Source organism: Phoxinus phoxinus (genome assembly GCF_949152265.1).
Source record: "Phoxinus phoxinus genome assembly, chromosome: 2".
NCBI lineage: Eukaryota > Metazoa > Chordata > Actinopteri > Cypriniformes > Leuciscidae > Phoxinus > Phoxinus phoxinus.
The window spans coordinates 18952904-18980535 of record NC_136877.1 but is presented as its reverse complement, the minus strand read 5'-3'; the positions used below and the strand labels follow the sequence as shown (position 1 = coordinate 18980535).

The 27632-nt window shown below is 41.1% G+C and overlaps 1 protein-coding gene across 2 annotated transcripts in view; it reads right to left on the bottom strand.

Annotated features, from left to right (window-relative positions):
• adam19a (ADAM metallopeptidase domain 19a) overlaps positions 1–27632 on the bottom strand; it is a 106893-nt gene that overhangs the window by 75667 nt on the left and 3594 nt on the right. The window contains exons 1-2 of one of the 2 annotated variants that reach the window (XM_079604302.1): positions 26926–26944; positions 5708–5790 (exon numbers count right to left, since the gene is read on the bottom strand). Coding sequence is in view for 1 of the 2 variants with exons in the window: in XM_079604301.1 (XP_079460427.1) it covers positions 5708–5790 (83 nt within the window). In the remaining variant the exon portion in view is untranslated. Of the gene's footprint in view, positions 1–5707; positions 5791–26925; positions 26945–27632 lie in introns of those variants that run through there. The other variant, XM_079604301.1, reaches the window with a different exon arrangement.

Below are 27632 nucleotides of genomic sequence, written 5' to 3'. Positions count from 1 at the left end.
TCATCTCGGGGACCGACGGCCTGAGACAAATGAGCCTATTCCGTCATAGCTGCAAATTCAGCAGCAACTTCGACTACTTCACTTCTTAAAGTAGGACTTCATACTCAATTCAATTCAATTCCATTCAAGTGTTTGCTTTACTTCTGGAGGTCAAAAAAGTGTAACACTTTCAGTGCAAAAATAGAAACAAGAGGAGGACAGAAAATGCTTTGGTGGAAAGGACAGGGGGAGATGGAGTTAGAGGGATGAAATAAAAAAGATAGAGCCATACGGAGAGTGACTGTGATGGAGCGGCGAATGAAAGGGAGGAGAGAATGATTGAGAGTGAAAGCCAGAGAGAGAGATAGTGAAGAGAAGAAAGAGGAAAGAGGGTGGGGGAAAACAAATTTAATTCCTTGCAGGATTGCTGGTGTCGAACGTGCTTATTTTTGTTTCATGGAATCCTCCCGAGCAACTTCTCACTTTCATTCTTTCGGTTGTTCTCTGAATGAACTGAAGGTATTTTCTCTCTTAATGTTGTATTTCTACTAAATCTGTTCAATTTACAGTAAAATACCGGCAGATGTGGTTGCCAGAATTTTACCGTATTAAATACAGCTACATTTTTGGTTTTACAGACTTGACTTAAAATTTACAGTAATAAACCATATTTCTTTATCTGATATAATGTTAATTAACCAACCTATTGAAGTATTAATATCTGTTTTGTACCAAAAAAGTTGATACTGATATAAAGAAGCTGCACAGTATCATTCACACAAACATTGAACACCATCATGGTAACACACATGAAATTTTAAAGATGCAATAAACATTAATTTAACAACATTAAATATAACATAAAACCCTAAATGTGCATAACTGATTAGAAAAAAAACTATGAAAACTATGAAGAAACATAGTTATTTCAACAAAAATACATCAAATGTGAAGTGTCAATTTACGGTTTTTCACTGTAAATTATACAATGAGTTGTTTATTTCACTTTAATTTAACGGTATTTTACAGTAAAATTACATTAAATGTACCATTAGATCTATCACAGTTATTTACCGTATATAGTAAGGAAACTTTCTGTTAACCAATTAACAGTTTTTCACTGTAGAACTGTTGTCTTTTACCGTTAAAATCACAATCATGTTTTACAGTGTAGAATGTCAAGCATCAATAATTTGGTGTAACAATCGTAACTTCACCTTTTACCTCCAGTCTAGAGTTTTGAGTATCAATCATCACATACTATCAGGTGGAATTAAAATGATATACAATTAGGAATTATGCAAATAACATAAAAGCACAAACACAGACACAAAATATATCCTGTAAGTAGTTTGCAAGGCGCAAATGTTTATGAAGCTCAACCACTTCGTAGTAATCTTTCAGCCATTTTTCATAGTCATTTCATAGTCATAGTTCAACTAATTTTTCCAAGGGATAACATTTATTTGTATTTAAACAATTCTAAATTCACATATATACTGTACATATTATCATTGATTATAACATATTCTGTAAATGTATACTTGCTATACATTCTGAAAAAAAAATAACACTAACATTTCAGCTGTTCCATTTTTTAATTCCACAATAAATATAATTTACTTTAAGTAGTCTTAATAAAAGTGGCAAATCAGATCAGTCTCACATTTTCAGCCTCTTTTCCTCAACACTCAGGAATAATTCCTACTGTCATGTACCGTATGCTGGTGGCATCATCCTGCTCTGGGTTGCTTTTCAGCAGGAGGAACTGGAAAATTTGTCATCGAGGGCAGTATGGCTGAAGCAAAACTGACAGGTCCATGAGAATATTTCCAGCAGTACAGTGACACGAAGCAAAAACATAAACTTGACTAATAAACTGAAATTATTTGTGTGTAACTCAAGACAAAAGAACAAAAGTGTTATATAGCATTCATTATGAATGTGGTATGTTAAGTATTAGCCTAAACAAACCTGACAATTATCTAAGATGTCAAACATAACTCATTAGCCTTTTACTTGCCTGTAAAAATCTTAATAAAAAATCTGATTTATGTCTTCCCTGAGACAATACTAAACAAAGTTATACGTATTTGGACACTGAAGTCACACTTTAAATGCCCATTTTAAAATATCATTTCAATAGACACACAATATCAAAGCAAGTCTCATCTGCAAACACATTTTCTAACTAACTTCACTTTTGAGCGATTATCTACTTTCACACATTAACAATGAACATGATTGACAATCTGAAAGTTTACCAATACTATGTTTCTGTTGTTTTGTGATTTTCAACATACAAACTTCTTTTCGTGAAATCTTTTGCTTGAAAAATATGTTTGTGCTAAATTTCTTTCAAATAAATGTCACTTGTTTTGATATTTTGCAAATACATTTACATTTTGTGTCTTACATGTACATAGGCCTACAAATACTTTTTGTGAACCATGTAAATTTAACAAATAAGGGGCAGATTTACTAAACAGGGCAAATAAGCTCTTCACGATCTGCTGACAAATGCGTACATTAAACAACACAGACGCAGTCAGATCATTTCCATAATGACCAACGCAATCTAGGTAGCGTCTGGTTTAAGACGGTTTTTTTGGGGCGGTAAATAATGGTGCAAACACCAGAACATTAATGAGCGCAAACATTAGTAAATCACCTTGCGTGAATAATTTAAATACTCTCCTCCCATACATTTTGTGTCTGACAGGGAAACTCCTACAAATGCATGTAATAAGGTCAGCATCAAAAACAACCCTGCATTTTCAGCACTAATTTTTCACTGAGTGTCTTTAGTAAATCCTGACAGTAGTTTTTTTAACGCCAAAAGTGGGTTTGCGCTGGCACAAGCTGTTAGTAAATATGGCCCTAAGTGTTTGAGACCAGGAAAAATGGAAAAACTAGACCATATGCTCAATGCTTGGTGAGACACACACAAAGAGCCAGAAAGTGGTTTTCTTTTGCAATAAGTAGCTAAAGAATTTTTTCCTTCATACGCTCAGTGTTCTGGCAGGCGTCCTGTTCCCCTACCCCCATCCTAAGGGAAGAGTGTCTGTGTGTGTGTCTTTGTTTCAGCATATAAAATTACATCCGCCTGACATGCATTCAGCCAAGCTCCAAACAGCACAGTGACTCGTTACATCATCACCAGAAGAGCCAGAAGTTCAATCAAGTGGCCAGATTCTCACAAACACACATGTTTTTTTTCTGTCTATTTGTGAAGTCAACTATTAAGTGAACCTGTGAGCCTGTGAGAGACACCAACAAAGCTGCGTTCACAGTGACAGCAATTCAATCGCTTTAGATTGTAGAGCTTATGAGCTGTTGGTTTCTAGTAGGAATCTCCTCACTCCCACTGGTTAGAAAGTTGAGCTCTGCTATTGCTGCATATTGCCTACAGTCGCTGTGTTGCAGGAAATTGTCAACTCTTATAGAAAATGAATGATATCCGCTCATTTTGTTGAGCCGTATAAAGTAATTCATGTTCCAGTAAATCGACTAATCTTACAATTTCCATGAAATCAGGCAATGTGATTGGTTATTCCTCTCTACAGATGGTGACATATTCACAGGCTGGGCCTAAATGTCAAGAAGTTGCCATCACATCAATAGTCAGCACCACACTAGCAAAACAACAGCTGACAGAATCTGTTTGGCTCCAGACACTCAAACATTCAAACAGAGCACATGCTTCCCAATTCTGTGGATTTTAAAAAGCTCATTTTAAGTAAACAAATAAATACATTTAATTTGTTTTATTTTAAAAATTAATAAATACAAACAAACAAATAAATAAATACATTTAATCTCACATTCACATATCTAAATTTGGTTTGTCCAATTAAGTTGCATCTTAAGCAGATCAGTTGCTTAAAACTGAAAACTATTATGCTGGAAACGTGTAAGACTCTTCCCCCTTTGATCAGTCAAAGCTTTTTTATGCATTAAAAATGTATGGTAATCACAAGTTAAGTTGCAATTTTACTTGGTTTGTTAATAATAATAATAATAATCTTACATTTATAAAGAACTACTATAGCTAATTTAAATATATATATATGTGTATATATACATATTAGCCTATATACAGTATATACAGTATATATATATATATATATATATATATATATATATATATATATATAAAATATGTTATGTCTTATCTCGCCTAAGGCACAAAGTGAGCCAGGATTGGCATTAGTGCCCCCTCAAAAAAAAAAAAGGTTTATGATGCCTCTGCTGAGTTATGCCACGGCATGATAGTAAGGCCCAAAATAAAGACAGACACTGAACCAAATACAAAAACTGAAGAATGACAAAATTCCCACTAAGAACCACACAAATTGGACTGGATGCCGATAGATTGACCATGCAACAAATTATAAGTAGCAGACAATATCTCAAACAACAAACTTACAGGATATGTACATATAAATATAAAATATGTTAGTGCTTATTATTGTGTGTTCATCATTGTTCTAATGTAGGTTCAACTGGACTGGGTTTGTTTGAGGCATTTATCTTGACATTTGCAGGCTGTCTCAGGGTTTCACAACAAGCCAAGCAGGTTAGTTGCATCCGAAGGGCATTGAGTTTGAGACCGAGCACAGATGTCAATACAGAACAGAGAAGAGGGCAGAGAAATCAGCCTGAGTGGATGTTACAGAGGAGTGCACAAGGATGTGTGCACATTCACATGTGTGTTGGCCGGCCGTGTATTACAGCACATGAAATGCAGAAACACTTTTCAAGTATTATGAAATATCCATTAGAGTGGAAAACTTTAGTAGAGAGAGAGAGAGAGAGCTGGGAATTTAAATCAGCCAATGGGAATGGATTCCTCTGGGCAGGTCAAACTATTTCACTAGTGAACTTTATGGATTATTTATAAGATATATAAAATGTACGTGGGGTTTTCAATGGCCAATACAGACAACTGGAGAGTGGGTGGTCGATATATATGGTATATAATATTCATTGCTTTTAAAAACAATCTAGTGGGTGGATTGATGGGTAAGTAGATTGAGAAATGGGTAGAATAATACTCTTCATGTGACAACACAGAATCAATAAACATGATGAGAGCAGGTGCCTGAAACCCCACAACATTGTTGTCATTGATTTGAAGAAAAGGGGGCTCTTTTAGCTCCTTCAGAAGGCAGGCAGTCTCCTAGGCTGCACAGAATTATCAAGCTCTTCCAAGAGAACATGAAGGGAGACCTTTTTAGTTGCTTGTTAGAAACTCTAAATGTTAGAACACCTGCAGCGGCCAAAAGCAAGGCTCTGTCTGGATTCTAGGCCTTTCCTCATAATGGAAGAAAGCTGCAAGAGGGAACAACTCCTTCTAAGGACCCAATGGACTGGCTTGTAAGACGCCGGCTTGACCATTTTCATGAAGAGAAAACTCATTATGCTGTCCATCATATGACATATCTGGGGCAAGGCACCACTAAAAGCGTTTGCCACCGTGATGAAATCCACAAACACATTGGCTAAGCTGCATCCACTCTTGCTGAACTCTTCATGTGGAAATGTAACAACTCAGTGCTAAGACCAAGATAACAGTGTACAATGTGTATTTAGTACACTATCTAACTAAATGTCACCCTAGTGAGGAGTGTCCGGCAGTTTGCATAAAACTGAGGAATATTTTATGTTATAAATATAAGAATATGTTTGTGGTGAATATTGAAAAATATTTTTGTATTATCTTTACCTTAAATGCAGTTTCATCAGTCTCCTGCTGTGCTGTACCGTGAGAGATCCAGTGTGCCGTCACTCTCTGTCCCCTGTCTTCCGCTGAAAAGAAAAGAGATACACAGATCACGAGAAGGGAAAAAACTATCTTTACCGACATTTCTATGATCAATGGCGTATAAGAGTGTCCATGATGAAGAAAAGTACAAATGAATACTGTTATTCAGCATGGATGCATTAATACATTTATAATGTTAGATTTCAATTGCAAATAAATGCATTTAAATTTGAATCAAGGAATTCTGAGGAAAAAAAAGTTCCTGTTCCAGCATCACAACTGTTTTCAACATTGATAATAAAAATAATTGTTTCTTGAGCAGGAAATCAGCATTATTATAAGGATTTCTGAAGGAGTAATGATGCTGAAAATTCCGCTTTGCCATCACAGGAATAAAATGCATTTTAAAATCTAATCAAATAGAGAACAGATATTTTAAATTGTAATAATACATTTTCAAAATATTTTTGATTTTACGGTGTTTTTGGCCAAATAAATGCTGTCTTGGTGAACATTTTCCAAAAATATTTAAAAAATAAGAATTATCTTATCGGGCCAAAACTTTTGAATGGTGGAGTATTTATTATATTATTTGTGTGTTTGTTTGTTTGTTTGTTTATTTTTACAAATACCATTAATTAGTATGTAATCTATAATTTATTTAAATTACGTTTTTTTTGAGCGGTTGTGCTATGAGACATTTTTTTTACCTAACCTAGTCGTATGAGAAAAAAGCCTAAGGATCTGATATTCTCTGAGATTTATTGCATTGCATGGTCAGGTTTCTGTGCGTACCCTGAAATTAAATCCTGCAGGTGTCCCAGACTACTAACCATGTTTGTGCTGCTGTTACCAAGCCTGAAACCTTATAAAGGTTTAACATGGACGTGTCACTTAAGACAGTACAATATAGCTTGGCAATCCAGGCCTGGCATTAAGTTAATCAACTCTTGAGAGGCAGCTGAAAGTGGGCAGTAGGTCAGACTATTAATCTCCCTCAATCACTCATGATTAAGAGGAATAATCATCCTCATAAATCATTTTGTACAGCTTTCATGCACTTGATTTAAACCTCTTGTGGGATTCAAAATTAGACACTAAAATTACAAGCTTTTACAAGTTGATTATCAGCGCAGCGAAACTGGCTATTCATTCTCCCTGATAAAGTGACAAGAGAGGAGAGGTAATGAAAGGTGTGAGTATTTTTCTCTTACATCACTCTCTTTTCCTCAATGATAGTACTTTTCTTTGCAAAAAAGAAACAAATAAGCATCCCCTCTCAGCTTGATCTCAGAGGTCTCACTCATGGCTGTCATGCACACAAATGTGGAAAAATAAGATCATTACTGACCTTGCCATATCCATTTATGGCTGGAGTTTATAAAATATGACAGGAGGTAAAAGGAAGCAATAGAATTGATCGGGAGGGGTGTGTGTCTTCACAAGACCATCATTTTTCCAATTTTCTTTTCTATTTCCAAATTGAAATGGTCTCATCTCCGCTAATGCTAAAATATCAGACTCGTCTAAAGTCGGCGTGATCTAAATCACTGCGGCTTGTTGTCAATCAGAATGTATCGCAAAGTCTATTCTGGTTGTAACCGCAGTTCTTTTTCCACAATAAACATCTTCAAAGGCCAACTTTGAGTTCTGGGACGTAAAATAATCAGCCTGTCGCCTGCACGACATAAATCCAGAGAATCCATCAACGCAGACTAAGGCCCTCTAGAGAAAACCATTTTCCAAAACTAATAGGTTTAGAGAAAGCATTAGCTGCAAGCCAGCCTAAGACATTGTTCCCGAAGAATGATCTAAGAAGGCCAGAGCTGGCTTGAGGGCAGTTGCTCTTCAAACACAGTGAAATTGACCTTCCTCTGGTTGACAATTATCTGCCCGTCAAGTCATTCAACTGCCATGGGGGTCCCAGAGAGCCTTACTTTTCACTTCCTCTCTTACCAGGCTTTTTAGGAACAGACCTCAGGAGAAAAGTGAAGGTCTGAAGGAGAAGAGGATTAGTATTCTTCCTCTTTTTGCTTTCTGTTCACTTTCCTCTCTTGCTTTCCCTTGGAGTCTCATTAATCCAAAATCAATATTTATAGTTAATACAAATATGAATTTACAGTTTTGCTCAATTTATGTACAGCTAAATAAAATAACTATAAAAAACTGTGATTTCCTCATATTTCTGTCAGGACCACTATCGTCAAATACGATTGACAATTAGCATACAGTTTGGATTGGTGGTATGGTTCTGTTCTGGGCAAGAACTCCTTACGCATCCGTGCAGCCTAGCATTGATAAGAGCAGGGAGAGCAGCAATAACCCTCCTTACACCGTGTCCTAACTAGACGCGATGACGCGCGATAAAAGGTAGCCTATCTTTTCCATGTTAATCACAGTTTTTGTCCTAACCAGCCGCGGCGGCGACACGCGACGATTCTATTTTAGAAACAGTTTCTATTTTTCTGCAACGTCGCGCTAGAACAACAAACACAAAATGTGGCAATGATAATCTCAGGTACTGTTTATGTGCTTTATTTTATGTTAAAAGCGTGTAGTGTGACTTTGAATATAATTTAGTTCTCCAGCTTTGTAGCTGTAAAAGCAACAATGGATAATTCACCTCAGATCTTGAAATTAAACAAATGGAAACGTTCAAACTGTGAACAAACAAGTGTATTATTTGACAAAGATTGTCTTAGTAATGCAGTAGTCCATGTATTTTTAATAATGTTTAAATATTAATATTTGTGAATTTGATTAGCCTGTGCAATGTGACGTCGGAGTGACGTCTTTTCTATGTGGTTTTTGGACGTCCAATTTCGGTCCACTGAAGGGGTTGTTTTGTAACGCCAGACGGCGTCGTTTTTCGACATCTACCGCACGTCTAATGTTGACGTCCATGGGACCTCCGAGTCTAACCCTACCCCGTACCCCCTGATCCTTTACAGCACAAGTAGTTTGGGAAATTTGGTTAGATAGATGTGGTGTATTTAATACTATTAATATGCATTAAGGTTGACCCTGGAGACTTGCTGTTGTTAGCAAGTGTGTCTTCTGCGCATGTCAATAACAAAGTTGAGTCTGTAATACCCTCATGTTGAGCCTTTTGTGTTACGTCCAGATCTTACTTATATGTCTGTAAGGGCAAATTTTAGACTAATTTTAGACGTCGTTTTTACACAACTTCTATAACATGTAGTCCCATGTTTTCAAAAGGGTGGAGGGAGGACATGTTTTCTGTACCATGTATTTACGTTTACATTAATGCATTCGGCAGACGGTTTTACCCAAAGTGACTCACATTGCATTACATATTTACATTCCTATCAGTTCTTGCTTTCCATTGGAATCAAACCCATGATCTTGGCGTTGCAAGCACAAAAGTATTTGAGCTAGTTCTCAACAGGAAATGCATTACACCTTTGTATGCGTCTCCAGTTATCACCTGCTGCTGAGACAATCAAATGGAGTTTTTGGAAAATTATCTTAAATAATTATAAATAATCTGTATTCATATGTATTAACCATGTTGATAGCAACAATGTTGATATTTGTAAATAAAAAAAATATTACATATTAATCATGTAAATTTCATGCACCTGTCAAAGACATTACCCAGTTCAATAGTCAAATGTTGAACGTCAATATGACGTCCAAGTTAGGTCATGATTGACGTCCAAGTTAGGTCATGATTGACGTCCAAGTTGGGTCATGATTGACGTCCAAATAGTGGACCAACTTTGGACGTCAAATAGATGTCCAGAATTGGTCATGGAACGATGGTCCCAATATAGACATGATCTGCACATCTATCTGACGTCTAATAGTGGGCTACTTATCCATTTTCTTGCGAGTGCCATCAAGTTTACTCTCTGGTGCTGTGCACTCGCTTCGAGACTCCGCCCACGCTGTCCTGATTGGCTGTGGGTTATGATTGATTTTGACGCATCTCGCAGTCGTGTCGCGTCTAGTGTGGACAGACAAATTATTTGTTGCAGGAATCTTATCGCATCGCGTCTGGTTAGGACACGGTTTTAGGGTAAACAGAACAGAACCAACATGAATGTATTGCAGATAGCATTAATTTAAGTACAACATAATTTGAGAATTTATTCTGATTCAAGGGGAATCAGAATGCCATACTGACTGGACGAGATGAGAAGCTGGGGATGGAGGAGAGCAATTAGCTCCTGAGAAACGCCATAGCTGCTCATAACACTGAAAGAGCTTATAATATGTAGGCCTACAGTGATATATTAGGCGTCGTATTCCTATAGGTAGACGTGTATCAGCCGAGAGTCAGCTGATGCGAGCTTGACTAATGTGACCTGCCAGAACTGACGCTACGCTTAATTTTTACACCTCCACAAAGGAATGTGCATTAAAACTTTGATTTCCTGATTCTCACGCCTCATTAAGGCGATGCACAATATTGTGGTCGTCCCTGAGGATAGGATAGGTTGAGTGCAACTGACAGATTTGACTGGATGTCAGCTGTTAAATGTCACAACTGAAATACTGCACCAGATGTTGCAAAAGCATGTTATAAGAGGCCTAATGAGTGTACATCCAACACATATGTAAGAAGGCACATACGATCCATAAAGCAGCATTGCTGTTATAGGATTGTGTATCGATCCCTCGGAGAGGACAGAATACAAATATAGAGAAAACCCGATAAGATGATTATGATTTCCTGTCACAACTGAGAGAGATAGAAAGGGAGAAACAGAAAAAATTTGTATTTAAAATTGGAGACCAATATGGGTAGCTGACCTAATGCTATTTAATAATGAAATACAAAATTGCTTAAATGAAAAAAATATATGTTCCCTTTCAAGGGAACTCGAGCTGCGTTGAGACGCGGTGGGAACGCCTTGCGTGATTGCGTCGTGAAGCACATCTAAAATCAATCCAATGGAAACGGGAGACGTCATGGGCGGGTGACGTCACCGACCAGGAAGCTATAAAGCACTCCCGCGATCAGAGAACACTAGCTTTGTTGCCTTCAGCAAGCGCTCTCTGTCTGTCCATGTCTATTTATTGTTGTCTGTCTCAGTATCTAGATATATATTATGAAGAAACAAGAATTCAAAACGTTGTGTTGTTCCCTACCCTCGTGTTATCTCGGTTGTTGGGGACGCGCATCAGCTTTGCGTTGCTTGTTTGGGAGTAGAGCATACCCAGTCAGTTCTCGAGGGGGCTGACTGAGTTGCGAGAGGTTGTCTGTTAATCACCTCGCTCCCGCCGGGCGTTCTTCGAGGAGGACGATTCGGTGCGCGCTTCCCGAGGCGCGAGTCCCGCTGCTGCCGAGGCACAACGGCGACGCGCATCTTGGGGAGCGCAAATGGATCTAACAGCGAGGTTTGAGACGGGCGCGCCCTATCTCTGCCTTCACGTGTTAAATCCAGTGGCTTATCTCGGGGAGAAGCACGCGCTGCGTTTTCTTTTCCCCGCGATGAGACTCTCGTGCTGCGATCTCCAGTTCCGAGGAATTGGTGATCGTTAGTGTTTAAAAACAATATATGTGTATAGCCTATCTATCTATATATATATATATATATGAATAAAGCAGATGTGTGTGAGTTTTCAATGAATAAATAAATAAGTCAGCTCATAACTCTGTTGTATAAAGAGGAGCTTATAAAAGGAGGTTTTATTTTGTGCTGATTGCCAAGTTAAATGTTTTCTGGCCAACTGAACATTATGAGAGTGAGAATATAATTAAATCTCTATATCTCAGCCTCCTCGTCGGGGATTGCCGTTTTTTCCTATCTCTACACTGAGGAGTTGAGATCGTGGAATAAACCGGTTTCTATTTTATGTGTTTATCCCCAAAACTTCTACTAAAGTAATGTTTTGAGTATTAAATGTCATAGTATGACAGTGCCTCGGGTTAAAGAGACGCTTACTAGCTATCTCTCTCCCGAGTCGGCGTCATCATTTCCCCGACGTTATCCACCAGCCATCATAAATAATAGATAAATATTATTAGGCAGCATTGGTGAAACTATATAAGGACATGGATGTATGTGAGGGGCGACTCTCTGAGGAGGGTCGCAGCGCTGCCAGTTCGGTTGTTTTCCTGCTGGTGGCCACGGAGTGATATATATATATATATATAAGTTTTTCTGATGTAAAGAAAAATAAAGGAAAAAAAATAAAAAATAAACTAATAATAATATATATATGTCTGTTCTCTGAACGCTTCGCTTTCAACAAAATGAAGATATATTCTATCCAGCGGTGTTCCAGAGGTGCCTTCCTCACCGATCTAATGTTCCTGAGACTGCTGGGCGGGAGCAGTCTCAGCCTACTTAAGCTCCTCGCAGCTTAAAGTGCTGCAAATTAGAGCGTCGCCATTCGGGCTCATCCACAATCGAGAGGGACCTGGGTGGCGGTCGCTGTCTAGCCAGTTAGAGATATGCAAGATCTGAGAACTGTTTTATCTCTAATTTAGCTTGGAAGAAGAAGCCCTGACGCCGAGGCTGCAGGCTTCTGAGGGTGGTCCCCTCCGGGGTAGGGACGGTTTTGAGAAATCGTTTCTCCTCGGCGCCCTCTGGGGTGTGACTCTCTGAGGAGGGTCGCAACGCTGCCAGTTCGGTTCTCCTGCCGGTTCACCGTTTCAGGACACCGAGGTGTCAGCGTCCCCAAACGATCCTCCGAGGAGGGTCGTAGAGCAGTCAGTTCGGTTTCCCGGCCGGTTCGCCGTTTCGGGGCACCGAGGTGCCTGCTCTTTCCAACGATCCTCCGAGGAGGGTCGTTGGAGCTAAGATAGTTAGAGGTAGGCAAGATCTGAGGACTGTCGTTATCTCTAATAAAACTTAGACAAGAAGTCCTGACGCTGAGGCTATCAGGCTTCTGAAGGTTCCTCCGGGGCAGGGACGGTTTTGAGAAATCGTTTCTCCTCGGTGCCCTCTGGGGTGCGACTCTCTGAGGAGGGTCGCAGCGCTGCCAGTTCGGTTTCCCTGCCGGTCCTCCGTTCAGGGCACCGAGGTGTCAGCGTCCCCAAACGATCCTCCGAGGAGGGTCGTAGAGCAGTCAGTTCGGTTTCCCTGCCGGTTCGCCGTTTCAGGGCACCGAGGTGCCTGCTCTTTCCAACGATCCTCCGAGGAGGGTCGTTGGAGCTAAGATAGTTAGAGGTAGGCAAGATCTGAGGACTGTCGTTATCTCTAATAAAACTTAGACAAGAAGTCCTGACGCTGAGGCTATCAGGCTTCTGAAGGTTCCTCCGGGGCAGGGACGGTTTTGAGAAATCGCTTCTCCTCGGCGACCTCTGGGGGCGACTCTTTGAGGAGGGTCGCAGCGCTGCCAGTTCGGTTGTTCCCTGCCGGTCCTCCGTTCAGGGCACCGAGGTGTCAGCGTCCCCAAACGATCCTCCGAGGAGGGTCGTAGAACGGTCAGTTCGGTTGTTCCCTGCCGGTTCGCCGCTGCAGGGCACTGAAGTGACTGTTCAACCAAATCCAGAGGCCAGTCTCGAGAGACTGGTGCCCTTAGCAGAATTTCTGGCAGCGTGGAAACTACTGCCACATATTTCTCAGTGGGTCCTGCACACTATAGAAAAGGGTTCAGAATTCAGTTCGGTTCTCGTCCGCCCAGATTTCTAGGGGTCCTCCCCACAGTGGTGGACCTCGAGCAGGCTCTGGTTATGGAGCAGGAAGTGCTGACACTTTTGCAAAAAGGAGCTATAGAAGGGGTTCCTCCTCCCAGCAGACAGTCAGGGTTTTACAGCCGCTTCTTCATTGTTCCGAATGAGGATGAGGGGTTGCGTCCTATTCTAGACCTGCGTCAATTAAACGGCAGGTTTCAGAATCTCATGTTCATAGTATGCTTGCGCTAATATGATTGTGTCACAGATTCAGCCCGAGGACTGGTCTGTCACAATAGACGTGAAGGACGCTTATCTATCCATCCTCATCACAGGAGGTTCCTGAGGTTTGCTTTCGGGGGCGAAGCATACCAGTATCGGGTTCTTCTATTCGGCCTAGGTTTATCACCCCGCACCTTTACAATATGCGTGGATGCAGCTCTGGCTCCTCTGAGACTCCAGCGCATTTGCGTATTATACTATCGACGATTGGTTGATCCTAGCTCAATTTGAGCAGATAGCAGTTCGGCATCGAGATGTCGTTCTGTCTCATTTAAGATGTTGGGGTTGCGACTCAACGCCAAGAAGAGTGTGCTCCTCCCAGCTCAGAGGACCACTTTTCCAGGTGTTATAAATGATTCGCCGTAAATGGGGTAAAACTAGGCCAGTCACTCACTGTGGAACAGTTTCAGACTGTTGGGTCTTGTGGCAGCTGCGTCCAACGTAATTACTTTTGGCCTTCTGTACATGAGACCCCTGCAGTGGTGGCTCAGGACCAAGGGGTTTTCTCCGAGGGGAAATCCGTTTTCGCATGATCAAGGTCACGCGGCTATGCCTACGTGCCTCGGTCATGTGAAAGAACCTTGGTTCCTCGCCCAGGCCCAGTGTTGGGGGCTTCTTGTTGACGCTTATGCTTTCGACGGATGCTTCCCTCACAAGTGGGGGGTGATCATGAGTGGTCATTCGGCGAAGGGTCTTTGGCAGGACCATCTCCTTTTGGCACATAATTGGCTAGAAGGGATGGCGGTATTCCGAGAATCTCAATACTTCCTGTCAGAACCGAGAGGTCACCATGTGCCTGTCCTCCCGGACAACACACTGATGGTCTCGTATATCAGAGCAGATATCCTGTTGAGGCAGGGGCTGAGGCCCGGGGAATGGAGACTTCACCCCGAGGTGGTGGAGCTTCTTTGGGAGAACTTCGGTTAAAACTTTGCCTTTGTGGTTATCTCTGACGCATCCAGCTCCGCTTGGACTGGATGCGATGTATTAGGTGTGGTCGAGGCTACACCTGTACGCATTTCCCGATATCTCTGCTCCCGGGAGTTACCCTCATCTGGAGTCATGGATACTGTGGGCTCGGCCTCTGAGGGGGCCCAGCTCATAGATTCAGGTCTCTCGACTGAGGTCGTGGAGACCTTACTCCAGTCTAGAGCTCCCTCCACGAGAAGACTGAAATTTGAAATGTAAACTGTTCTCTGCCTGGTGTGCAGAACACCTTCTGAATCTTGCTATCTGCCCTATGGTACAGTACTTGATTTCTGCAATGTATGTTTCTTTGCTGGGTTATCTCTGAGGAGAGATCCTTATTTCATCTTCTCCGTGGTACATGAGGCTGAGGCCTGCACGTACTTGGATTTGCACCTGGTATGGTGGTAGTCTTTCTTCACCCCAGGCCGGGTTGTATTCCTAGGTCCCTACTCAATTTGCGGGTCATTTGTGCTGCAGGCCTTCTGTCCTCCACCTTAATCAGGAAAAGCTAAAGACAGATATTGAGCAAGCGAGTAGTTGAGGCTTCTCACTTGCTTATGTAGCGGCTGGACAGCCTTTGGCTGTCCGGGCCCACTCTACTAGGAGTATGGCTTTAAATTCAGGAGTTTCTCTCCACGACATCTGTAATGCGGCAGGATGTCCTTACCGCATACAGTTGTCTATTTTTTATGACTTGGACCTAGACTCCACTCCAGGGTCTAGGGGGCTTGTTTCTAGTGTGCGCATGGTCTTCATACAGTACAGGCATTTGTCATATGGCGTCGTGGGTATAGGGTTCCCACCGCGTCTCAACGCAGCTCGAGTTCCCTTGAAAGGGAACGTCTCAGGTTACGTATGTAACCCTGGTTCCCTGAGAGGGAACGAGACGCTGCGTTGCTTTGCCATACTCCCTGCATACCTGTGATCATCTTGCTTCAGGCTTTTTCAAAGCTAGTGTTCTCTGATCGCGGGAGTGCTTTATAGCTTCCTGGTCGGTGACGTCACCCGCCCATGACGTCTCCCGTTTCCATTGGATTGATTTTAGATGTGCTTCACGACGCAATCACGCAAGGCGTTCCCACCGCGTCTCAACGCAGCGTCTCGTTCCCTCTCAGGGAACCAGGGTTACATACGTAACCTGAGACGTTTTTCCTAATTTTTGATCAAAACCGAAGTGTAAATAAAAAAATATGTAAAAAATGTTTTTAATAACATTTTTAAATAAATCAAAGTCACATTCAAATAGCAGTGTGTTGTAAGAATACCACTGTCAATGTTAAAGGAATAGTTCACTTACCATTTTTATTTCTGTCATCATTTACTGATGATCATTTACAACCCTCAAGTTGTTTTAAACCTGTATGAATTTCTTTCTTCTTCTGAACACAAAGGAAGATATTTTGAAGAATGCCGGTAACCAGACAGTTGATGGACACAATTGACTTCCATAGTAAGGGGAAAAAAATATTATGGAAGTCAATGGGGTCCATCAACCTGGTGAAATTCATACAGGTTTGAAACAACTTGAGGATGAGTAAATGATGACAGAATTCAAATTTTTAAGTGAACTATTCCTCAAAATTTTGTTTTGTTTTATTTGAGACTATATGTTGGAAAATAATTTATTTAGTAAATGAATTTATTTAGTATATAAATTAATTATATCAATCTTTTATCTATAAATGAATACATTTTAATAAATGATACATTTATACATACATTCTAAACTTGCCTTGTTGGGGACGCGCATCAGCTTTGCGTTGCTTGTTTGGGAGTAGAGCATACCCAGTCAGTTCTCGAGGGGGCTGACTGAGTTGCGAGAGGTTGTCTGTTAATCACCTCGCTCCCGCCGGGCGTTCTTCGAGGAGGACGATTCGGTGCGCGCTTCCCGAGGCGCGAGTCCCGCTGCTGCCGAGGCACAACGGCGACGCGCATCTTGGGGAGCGCAAATCGATCTAACAGCGAGGTTTGAGACGGGCGCGCCCTATCTCTGCCTTCACGTGTTAAATCCAGTGGCTTATCTCGGGGAGAAGCACGCGCTGCGTTTTCTTTTCCCCGCGATGAGACTCTCGTGCTGCGATCTCCAGTTCCGAGGAATTGGTGATCGTTAGTGTTTAAAAACAATATATGTGTATAGCCTATCTATCTATATATATATATATATATGAATAAAGCAGATGTGTGTGAGTTTTCAATGAATAAATAAATAAGTCAGCTCATAACTCTGTTGTATAAAGAGGAGCTTATAAAAGGAGGTTTTATTTTGTGCTGATTGCCAAGTTAAATGTTTTCTGGCCAACTGAACATTATGAGAGTGAGAATATAATTAAATCTCTATATCTCAGCCTCCTCGTCGGGGATTGCCGTTTTTTCCTATCTCTACACTGAGGAGTTGAGATCGTGGAATAAACCGGTTTCTATTTTATGTGTTTATCCCCAAAACTTCTACTAAAGTAATGTTTTGAGTATTAAATGTCATAGTATGACAGTGCCTCGGGTTAAAGAGACGCTTACTAGCTATCTCTCTCCCGAGTCGGCGTCATCATTTCCCCGACGTTATCCACCAGCCATCATAAATAATAGATAAATATTATTAGGCAGCATTGGTGAAACTATATAAGGACATGGATGTATGTGAGGGGCGACTCTCTGAGGAGGGTCGCAGCGCTGCCAGTTCGGTTGTTTTCCTGCTGGTGGCCACGGAGTGATATATATATATATATATAAGTTTTTCTGATGTAAAGAAAAATAAAGGAAAAAAAATAAAAAATAAACTAATAATAATATATATATGTCTGTTCTCTGAACGCTTCGCTTTCAACAAAATGAAGATATATTCTATCCAGCGGTGTTCCAGAGGTGCCTTCCTCACCGATCTAATGTTCCTGAGACTGCTGGGCGGGAGCAGTCTCAGCCTACTTAAGCTCCTCGCAGCTTAAAGTGCTGCAAATTAGAGCGTCGCCATTCGGGCTCATCCACAATCGAGAGGGACCTGGGTGGCGGTCGCTGTCTAGCCAGTTAGAGATATGCAAGATCTGAGAACTGTTTTATCTCTAATTTAGCTTGGAAGAAGAAGCCCTGACGCCGAGGCTGCAGGCTTCTGAGGGTGGTCCCCTCCGGGGTAGGGACGGTTTTGAGAAATCGTTTCTCCTCGGCGCCCTCTGGGGTGTGACTCTCTGAGGAGGGTCGCAACGCTGCCAGTTCGGTTCTCCTGCCGGTTCACCGTTTCAGGACACCGAGGTGTCAGCGTCCCCAAACGATCCTCCGAGGAGGGTCGTAGAGCAGTCAGTTCGGTTTCCCGGCCGGTTCGCCGTTTCGGGGCACCGAGGTGCCTGCTCTTTCCAACGATCCTCCGAGGAGGGTCGTTGGAGCTAAGATAGTTAGAGGTAGGCAAGATCTGAGGACTGTCGTTATCTCTAATAAAACTTAGACAAGAAGTCCTGACGCTGAGGCTATCAGGCTTCTGAAGGTTCCTCCGGGGCAGGGACGGTTTTGAGAAATCGTTTCTCCTCGGTGCCCTCTGGGGTGCGACTCTCTGAGGAGGGTCGCAGCGCTGCCAGTTCGGTTTCCCTGCCGGTCCTCCGTTCAGGGCACCGAGGTGTCAGCGTCCCCAAACGATCCTCCGAGGAGGGTCGTAGAGCAGTCAGTTCGGTTTCCCTGCCGGTTCGCCGTTTCAGGGCACCGAGGTGCCTGCTCTTTCCAACGATCCTCCGAGGAGGGTCGTTGGAGCTAAGATAGTTAGAGGTAGGCAAGATCTGAGGACTGTCGTTATCTCTAATAAAACTTAGACAAGAAGTCCTGACGCTGAGGCTATCAGGCTTCTGAAGGTTCCTCCGGGGCAGGGACGGTTTTGAGAAATCGTTTCTCCTCGGTGCCCTCTGGGGTGCGACTCTCTGAGGAGGGTCGCAGCGCTGCCAGTTCGGTTGTTCCCTGCCGGTCCTCCGTTCAGGGCACCGAGGTGTCAGCGTCCCCAAACGATCCTCCGAGGAGGGTCGTAGAACGGTCAGTTCGGTTGTTCCCTGCCGGTTCGCCGCTGCAGGGCACTGAAGTGACTGTTCAACCAAATCCAGAGGCCAGTCTCGAGAGACTGGTGCCCTTAGCAGAATTTCTGGCAGCGTGGAAACTACTGCCACATATTTCTCAGTGGGTCCTGCACACTATAGAAAAGGGTTCAGAATTCAGTTCGGTTCTCGTCCGCCCAGATTTCTAGGGGTCCTCCCCACAGTGGTGGACCTCGAGCAGGCTCTGGTTATGGAGCAGGAAGTGCTGACACTTTTGCAAAAAGGAGCTATAGAAGGGGTTCCTCCTCCCAGCAGACAGTCAGGGTTTTACAGCCGCTTCTTCATTGTTCCGAATGAGGATGAGGGGTTGCGTCCTATTCTAGACCTGCGTCAATTAAACGGCAGGTTTCAGAATCTCATGTTCATAGTATGCTTGCGCTAATATGATTGTGTCACAGATTCAGCCCGAGGACTGGTCTGTCACAATAGACGTGAAGGACGCTTATCTATCCATCCTCATCACAGGAGGTTCCTGAGGTTTGCTTTCGGGGGCGAAGCATACCAGTATCGGGTTCTTCTATTCGGCCTAGGTTTATCACCCCGCACCTTTACAATATGCGTGGATGCAGCTCTGGCTCCTCTGAGACTCCAGCGCATTTGCGTATTATACTATCGACGATTGGTTGATCCTAGCTCAATTTGAGCAGATAGCAGTTCGGCATCGAGATGTCGTTCTGTCTCATTTAAGATGTTGGGGTTGCGACTCAACGCCAAGAAGAGTGTGCTCCTCCCAGCTCAGAGGACCACTTTTCCAGGTGTTATAAATGATTCGCCGTAAATGGGGTAAAACTAGGCCAGTCACTCACTGTGGAACAGTTTCAGACTGTTGGGTCTTGTGGCAGCTGCGTCCAACGTAATTACTTTTGGCCTTCTGTACATGAGACCCCTGCAGTGGTGGCTCAGGACCAAGGGGTTTTCTCCGAGGGGAAATCCGTTTTCGCATGATCAAGGTCACGCGGCTATGCCTACGTGCCTCGGTCATGTGAAAGAACCTTGGTTCCTCGCCCAGGCCCAGTGTTGGGGGCTTCTTGTTGACGCTTATGCTTTCGACGGATGCTTCCCTCACAAGTGGGGGGTGATCATGAGTGGTCATTCGGCGAAGGGTCTTTGGCAGGACCATCTCCTTTTGGCACATAATTGGCTAGAAGGGATGGCGGTATTCCGAGAATCTCAATACTTCCTGTCAGAACCGAGAGGTCACCATGTGCCTGTCCTCCCGGACAACACACTGATGGTCTCGTATATCAGAGCAGATATCCTGTTGAGGCAGGGGCTGAGGCCCGGGGAATGGAGACTTCACCCCGAGGTGGTGGAGCTTCTTTGGGAGAACTTCGGTTAAAACTTTGCCTTTGTGGTTATCTCTGACGCATCCAGCTCCGCTTGGACTGGATGCGATGTATTAGGTGTGGTCGAGGCTACACCTGTACGCATTTCCCGATATCTCTGCTCCCGGGAGTTACCCTCATCTGGAGTCATGGATACTGTGGGCTCGGCCTCTGAGGGGGCCCAGCTCATAGATTCAGGTCTCTCGACTGAGGTCGTGGAGACCTTACTCCAGTCTAGAGCTCCCTCCACGAGAAGACTGAAATTTGAAATGTAAACTGTTCTCTGCCTGGTGTGCAGAACACCTTCTGAATCTTGCTATCTGCCCTATGGTACAGTACTTGATTTCTGCAATGTATGTTTCTTTGCTGGGTTATCTCTGAGGAGAGATCCTTATTTCATCTTCTCCGTGGTACATGAGGCTGAGGCCTGCACGTACTTGGATTTGCACCTGGTATGGTGGTAGTCTTTCTTCACCCCAGGCCGGGTTGTATTCCTAGGTCCCTACTCAATTTGCGGGTCATTTGTGCTGCAGGCCTTCTGTCCTCCACCTTAATCAGGAAAAGCTAAAGACAGATATTGAGCAAGCGAGTAGTTGAGGCTTCTCACTTGCTTATGTAGCGGCTGGACAGCCTTTGGCTGTCCGGGCCCACTCTACTAGGAGTATGGCTTTAAATTCAGGAGTTTCTCTCCACGACATCTGTAATGCGGCAGGATGTCCTTACCGCATACAGTTGTCTATTTTTTATGACTTGGACCTAGACTCCACTCCAGGGTCTAGGGGGCTTGTTTCTAGTGTGCGCATGGTCTTCATACAGTACAGGCATTTGTCATATGGCGTCGTGGGTATAGGGTTCCCACCGCGTCTCAACGCAGCTCGAGTTCCCTTGAAAGGGAACGTCTCAGGTTACGTATGTAACCCTGGTTCCCTGAGAGGGAACGAGACGCTGCGTTGCTTTGCCATACTCCCTGCATACCTGTGATCATCTTGCTTCAGGCTTTTTCAAAGCTAGTGTTCTCTGATCGCGGGAGTGCTTTATAGCTTCCTGGTCGGTGACGTCACCCGCCCATGACGTCTCCCGTTTCCATTGGATTGATTTTAGATGTGCTTCACGACGCAATCACGCAAGGCGTTCCCACCGCGTCTCAACGCAGCGTCTCGTTCCCTCTCAGGGAACCAGGGTTACATACGTAACCTGAGACGTTTTTCCTAATTTTTGATCAAAACCGAAGTGTAAATAAAAAAATATGTAAAAAATGTTTTTAATAACATTTTTAAATAAATCAAAGTCACATTCAAATAGCAGTGTGTTGTAAGAATACCACTGTCAATGTTAAAGGAATAGTTCACTTACCATTTTTATTTCTGTCATCATTTACTGATGATCATTTACAACCCTCAAGTTGTTTTAAACCTGTATGAATTTCTTTCTTCTTCTGAACACAAAGGAAGATATTTTGAAGAATGCCGGTAACCAGACAGTTGATGGACACAATTGACTTCCATAGTAAGGGGAAAAAAATATTATGGAAGTCAATGGGGTCCATCAACCTGGTGAAATTCATACAGGTTTGAAACAACTTGAGGATGAGTAAATGATGACAGAATTCAAATTTTTAAGTGAACTATTCCTCAAAATTTTGTTTTGTTTTATTTGAGACTATATGTTGGAAAATAATTTATTTAGTAAATGAATTTATTTAGTATATAAATTAATTATATCAATCTTTTATCTATAAATGAATACATTTTAATAAATGATACATTTATACATACATTCTAAACTTGCCTTATGAACATAAAACATTATGTTAAATGGGCTAAATGGAATATATCAGTATCACAGCAGCTGTGTGACTGTGTAAGGATTTCTACAGACACCACAGCCATCATCTGTGTGATTGACCAATTTATAAACCATCACTGAGAGACGGGGACTAAAAAAATATGTCAATATGAGATTGACAGGAAGCATCTGCAATTTAGTGACACTCTAAACCATGCAGCATGGTGCAGTTGGCGGACTATGATTGTGTATGTGTGTGTGTATGTGTGAGAGAGATAAGCTGGCACAAGATTGAATGTTGCTTCTGTGTGGGGGATCTCTTCTCTGAATTGTGCCTGATGCGTGTGTGAAAGAGAGAGGAGACAGAAAGAAAGAGAGATAGAGCGGGTTGAATGGAACAGTTTCTATCACTGTTTCCAGGGTGTCGTTTTACACCAAATGCAATCACAAAGCGCTGCAGGGACCGGGCGTCTTCAGTGACAGCTCTAAACAACACAGAAAAACTCCTCCCTACCCTTACCTTCCAACTAACAGCTCCGACACGCTCCCAATCTCTGTCTTTAGCTTTTTGTCTCTATGATTCACTCTCTGATTACCTTTGTCTCTTTGTCTCTCTTCTTATTTTTCTTTCTCTCTCAGACACACACACATTTTTCTCTCTCTCGCTCATTATATAGCATATAATAATGTCAATTTATAATGCAATCTGACTCATACAGCCTTCCATATTTTTTTTTTGTTCAAATGCCATGTGTGTAGGAGTGCACTAAAGTCCCCTCGCATTTCCAACTGTTCTAAGATATGCTGATAGCCTATAAGTCTTTCTCAAAGAAGGACGTTTTTGACTTGTCAATGCACAATGGATACACAAAGTATACACCACGGTTTGAAATGCTAACAACATACACCCTTGTGAAAAAGAAGTACACTTTAGCAGACTTTTAAAAAGAGTACTTACTACGTAAAGAATATACTTTAAAAGAAGATACTTCAGTGCAAAACTAATGTAATGTTTGCAGACACTAACAATAAAATGGAAATCTATTATAGTTTACAACATTGATGTTAAAAGCAATTAGTTAACCTTAAGAGTACTTTTTTGACCCATTTAGGGGTCATAATTGTATTCATCTTTGAAATATTGTTATTGTTGAATGTTCTGACAAGCATTTATGATAAACTAAAATATGCTTAAACACAATTTCCACCTAAACTTAAATGTCATTAAATATATTCTTAATTACACATTTGTAATGATAAAGTTTCAATTAAGCACATTTAAAACGTATTAACTTTAAATGTAATATCAAGTACAAGTGCACAAGTTCAAATCATAATCAAGTACTTTACATGGAGTGGACTTTAGTATTCTAGTCAACGCATCAAAGTATACTTTTAAAGTGTACTTCTTTAAGGAAATTAAAACACGGTAACCAAGTGTAAACGGAAATGTGTCTCCATCGTCTATTTGTGATTCAATTGACCAAAACGCATCTTAATACCAATCTTAATGTGCTTTTCCTCGCCTGCCACTCCTGTAGTGTGTTAAATACTTATTATAGACATTTACCAATCTAGCATTCACTTAAATTAATAAATGTGTGACAAAATAATCATATTTTGCACATCACTGTATTAATTGGGGAAGGCTTTTTTTCTGATGTTTTACTATTAGGACCTACTATCATGGTTGTGACAGAAGAAATACAGCAAATACAATTACAATTATTTGTAAATAAAACTCGCCAGAGTCAGTTTGACCTTGTTCAAATACTCAAATATAGTTTGAAAGGGGTCTGTACTTTAACCAGTTCATGCTGAATGAATTGCAAAAAAATTGTAGAGAAAAATAATTAGAAGAGGAATTTCAATAGGGTTGCTTTGTGAGCACAGGGAAGTCTTACTATTCAGTGGCCTTATTCTGGGATTTCGATTCGGGACCAGCTTCCGTATTTTCTGTATACTGTGCTATTTGCTGCACAATGATTTGAAAGCTTAAAATATTGAGAATAAGACAAATACTGGAAGAGAATAATGGTTATGTCAAATCAAATCAAAACCTTGCTACAGTACAAAATAGGAAATAACTCTTCTCTTCAAAGGTTTGTGCATTGTAGATTTATTTGGAATATGTACACAATAGCATATGAGGCATAAATTAGGCAGACTTTTTGCAGTGGTCTCGCAGTGCTTTGTGCTCTCCACAGCTGTATGGGTTAGTTATATCATCATTACTCATTTATATGCCTTATGTTTATGCGATGAGAAGAAAGATGGATGACTTTGGGTTTCATCAGTATGTCTAAAAAGCTTCGTTTCTGGAATTTTCCATTAGTCCCTGGACTACAGTTTCTCTATCAAGATAATGACTTACATAAATTGGCTCACACAATAGATAATGGTTGTTTTTCCTTGTGAAAGCGACTTTTGTGGCATGGAATAATATTATAACACCATCTTCTTTTCTCAAACAGTAGACCCAGTGTATGTCATTATATATCATCTCTGTCTTCTCAAATACTATATAGGTAGAACTCAAAATTTTTAATATCGTGCAAAAGTTAATTTATTTCAACTTAAACGGTGACACTAATATAGCCTATTATATAGATTCATTACATGCAAAGTGAGATTTTTCAAGCCTTTGTTTCTTATAATTTTGATGATTATTTACAGCTCATGAAAACCCCAAATTCAAAATTTGAATATTGTGAAAAGGTTTTCATAGTTGTAATCCATAATCATCAAAATTATAACAAATAAAGGCTTGAAATATCTCACTTTGCATGGAATGAGTCTATATAATATCAACCTGGTCACACTAAAGTCTAGGTCTCTATAGCATGCAGTGTGTTTATCGTGCATTTTATACGCGAAAATGCGTTTTTACGTGCATAGGATACGCATGGGTAGGTTTAGTAGTGGTGTAATACGTTTGGTTAGGATTGGTGGTGTGGGGTGCGTGTGTATTACATGCAATGAAGTGCGTATCAAATGCACGCGCAACGTAAAAACAAATTTTTGCATAGAAATTGCACGATAAACACAATGCGTGCTATAGAGATGCATTTTCATTAGTTTCGCCTTTTAAGTTGAATTACTGAAATTAATGAACTTTTGCACGAAATTCAAATTTTTCGAGTTTCACCTGTATTTTTTAAATTGTGTGTGTTGTCAGGTTTTACCGCTTGCCGCCCTTGTGAGAAATACTGTAAGTGTACTTAAACTGTACTTGCAGAAAATATAATACGAATGAAATAAAAAGCCACTTAAGTGTAGCTACTTAAAGAGAGTACACTTTCATGAATATTTCTTAAAACAATTAAGAACACTTTTAAAAAGTGCACTTTGTAACAAATTAAGTGTTACACTAAAGTATATTTTAAATCATTGTTATATTTTTTTCATGCTTTAAAGCTACAGTATGTAAGATTCTGAGCCACAAGAGGGCGCTGTTTCCAACAATAACAAAGGCGAATCTTGATGACGCTATGAAGGAGAGTGGAACGATGGGAGATGTCGTTTTCAACATCCAGAGACGTATGGAATTAATGAATCATGATCACGGATGAGGTAATTTATTAGTTTTTGTATTACCTGTACGTCTGAACGCGAAATTGTATGTCATGATAATGAATTAACTACAAGGAACGCAAAATGTTATGCTATATTATCCTGTTACAGCTATTTGTCAAATGATTTGTTAGGTTAATGCTGCGTAGTTTTAGGATGTTTACAGTTAATGAAGTGTTGTTTTACGTGTTCAAACCAATCGTAGTAAAATTAAATTTGAACGGACATTTGCAAGTAATGGCTTAATATTTTTTAACAACAGATATCCGATTGTATTTAATTGCACTGCGATAATCTCGGTCACGGAACCTTGTACAGAATATAAAATAATGACGGAAATCATAATAGGCTATTACATGCGTGGGTGCGGGGACGCGGCTGACAATTTTGAATAATTTATAATGTTGATATAGGCTATCGCATCATGATAGTGTCGTGGGCAAGAGTGCCATCATATAACGTGGGAGACCCGAGTTTGTGTCCCGGCTAGAGGAACTTTTTTTTTACTAACGCATTTGTCCACGTGATATTGCGGAAACCAAGGATAGTGCGGATATTGCATCACTGACAGGCAAATTTTTTTTCCGGGACGGACAATTATTTAAAATTGGAATTTCTCTGAAATAAAAAATCTTTGGAGACTTTTGGGATATTGTAAGTACATAACTGCAGGAAATATATCACTCTGTCCAAGTGATTTTTGGATCTTTTATTACAAAATTTTTACATATTGTATCTTTAAAGGGGTGGTAAAATGCCATTTTCACAAGATGTAAAATAAATCTATGATGTCCCCAGAGTGTGTGTGTGAAGTTTTAACACAAAATACACCACAGATATTTTTATATAGCATGTTACAATTGTCACTTTTTGAGGGTTTGCAAAACCGTTTTGTGCCTGGCCCTTTAAATGCAAATGAGCTGCTGCAGAGGGCGGGGTTTCGTTAGCAGCTCCTGAGTGAGTGTTATGCCTGGTTCAGATTACACGATTTTAGCCCGATTTTGGCACGATTCGCTTGACGTAGGGTGTCGTGGGGATTCGTAAACGACAACGGGCGTCGGGACGCAAGATTTGATCGTTTCATCTCGTAGTGTGTCATAGTGTGCGACAACCTACGTCGCGGCGATGCTTCACGACAAAAAGACTAGCATGTTAAAAAAAAAATTCGGTCCTCCACGACGAGAGTGAGTGAGCAAGCGAGCGAGAGAGAGTGTTTACGTGTGCGCTAATGAGTGCTAGGGTGACCACCTGGCTATTGCTCTGTTGCAGGTCAGACCTGATTTTGCGGGACACGAGGGAGATAACTTACTATTATTACTACAGTAGGTGAATAAATGTTTATTTTATATTAGTCTTTTTGCAGTGATGTTAACATGCTTTAAATTGCTAATAGGCTTTATAAAAATGTTAATGACGGCGCTGACCGGCGCTGTGAGCGTCACTAATAATATAAAACTCATTTTAACAGCACGGGGCCGGCTATTCAATCTAAATAATTACGTGAAAATAATAATCCAATCGCAAAAAAGCACCTTTCCAAATAAGCACATAAATTCCATTAGGAAAGACTAGAAAGATTAAATGCGTTCTTACCGGATTAAGTATATTTTTGTGTCTTTTCCATGCGTGATGGTGAAACTTCGGTGGCATACACAGCAATCTCCTTTTTTAGGGTCACCTGTAACTGGTTTTAACCATGTATACTTTTTCTCCGATTCCTTATCATACGAACAATGCTTTTTCTTCTCGGAAGCTCCGGATAGATCCATTTTTCTGTTGCAGATTATTATTATTTTTTTTCTCAGTGTTTGTTTTCCCGCTCTGGCTAGAACCAATATAATGGTTACAAAAATCTACAAAATAATCTACAAAATGATGCAGATAGCTCAAAATGTTTTAGACCCTGTTTACATTTTTATTCAGCGTCGTTAACTTATTCTGATCGGATTGACAAAAAACGAGGAGTAAAATAAAAATAATACCAATGCAGGAATAAACAGGGCCTTGATTGAGCAGGAGATTGAACCCAAACATACATTTAAAAAAAAAATGCTGTGTTGTTTCAACCCATGTTTGGGTTTGTCCATATTTGACCCGGGTTAAAACAAAAAAAATTTAGCTTGTAACAGTAAAGTTTTATATTTATCATATAAGCAACCCTGAAGTCTTCCAAGGCCAGCTTTACTACGGTCAATACCTGTTTTGAGTTGAAAGATGGCATTAATATTAGCAACTTGCATTGTATGAAGAGAGAGAGAGAGAGAGAGAGAGAGGAGAGAGAGAGAGAGAGAGAGAGAGGA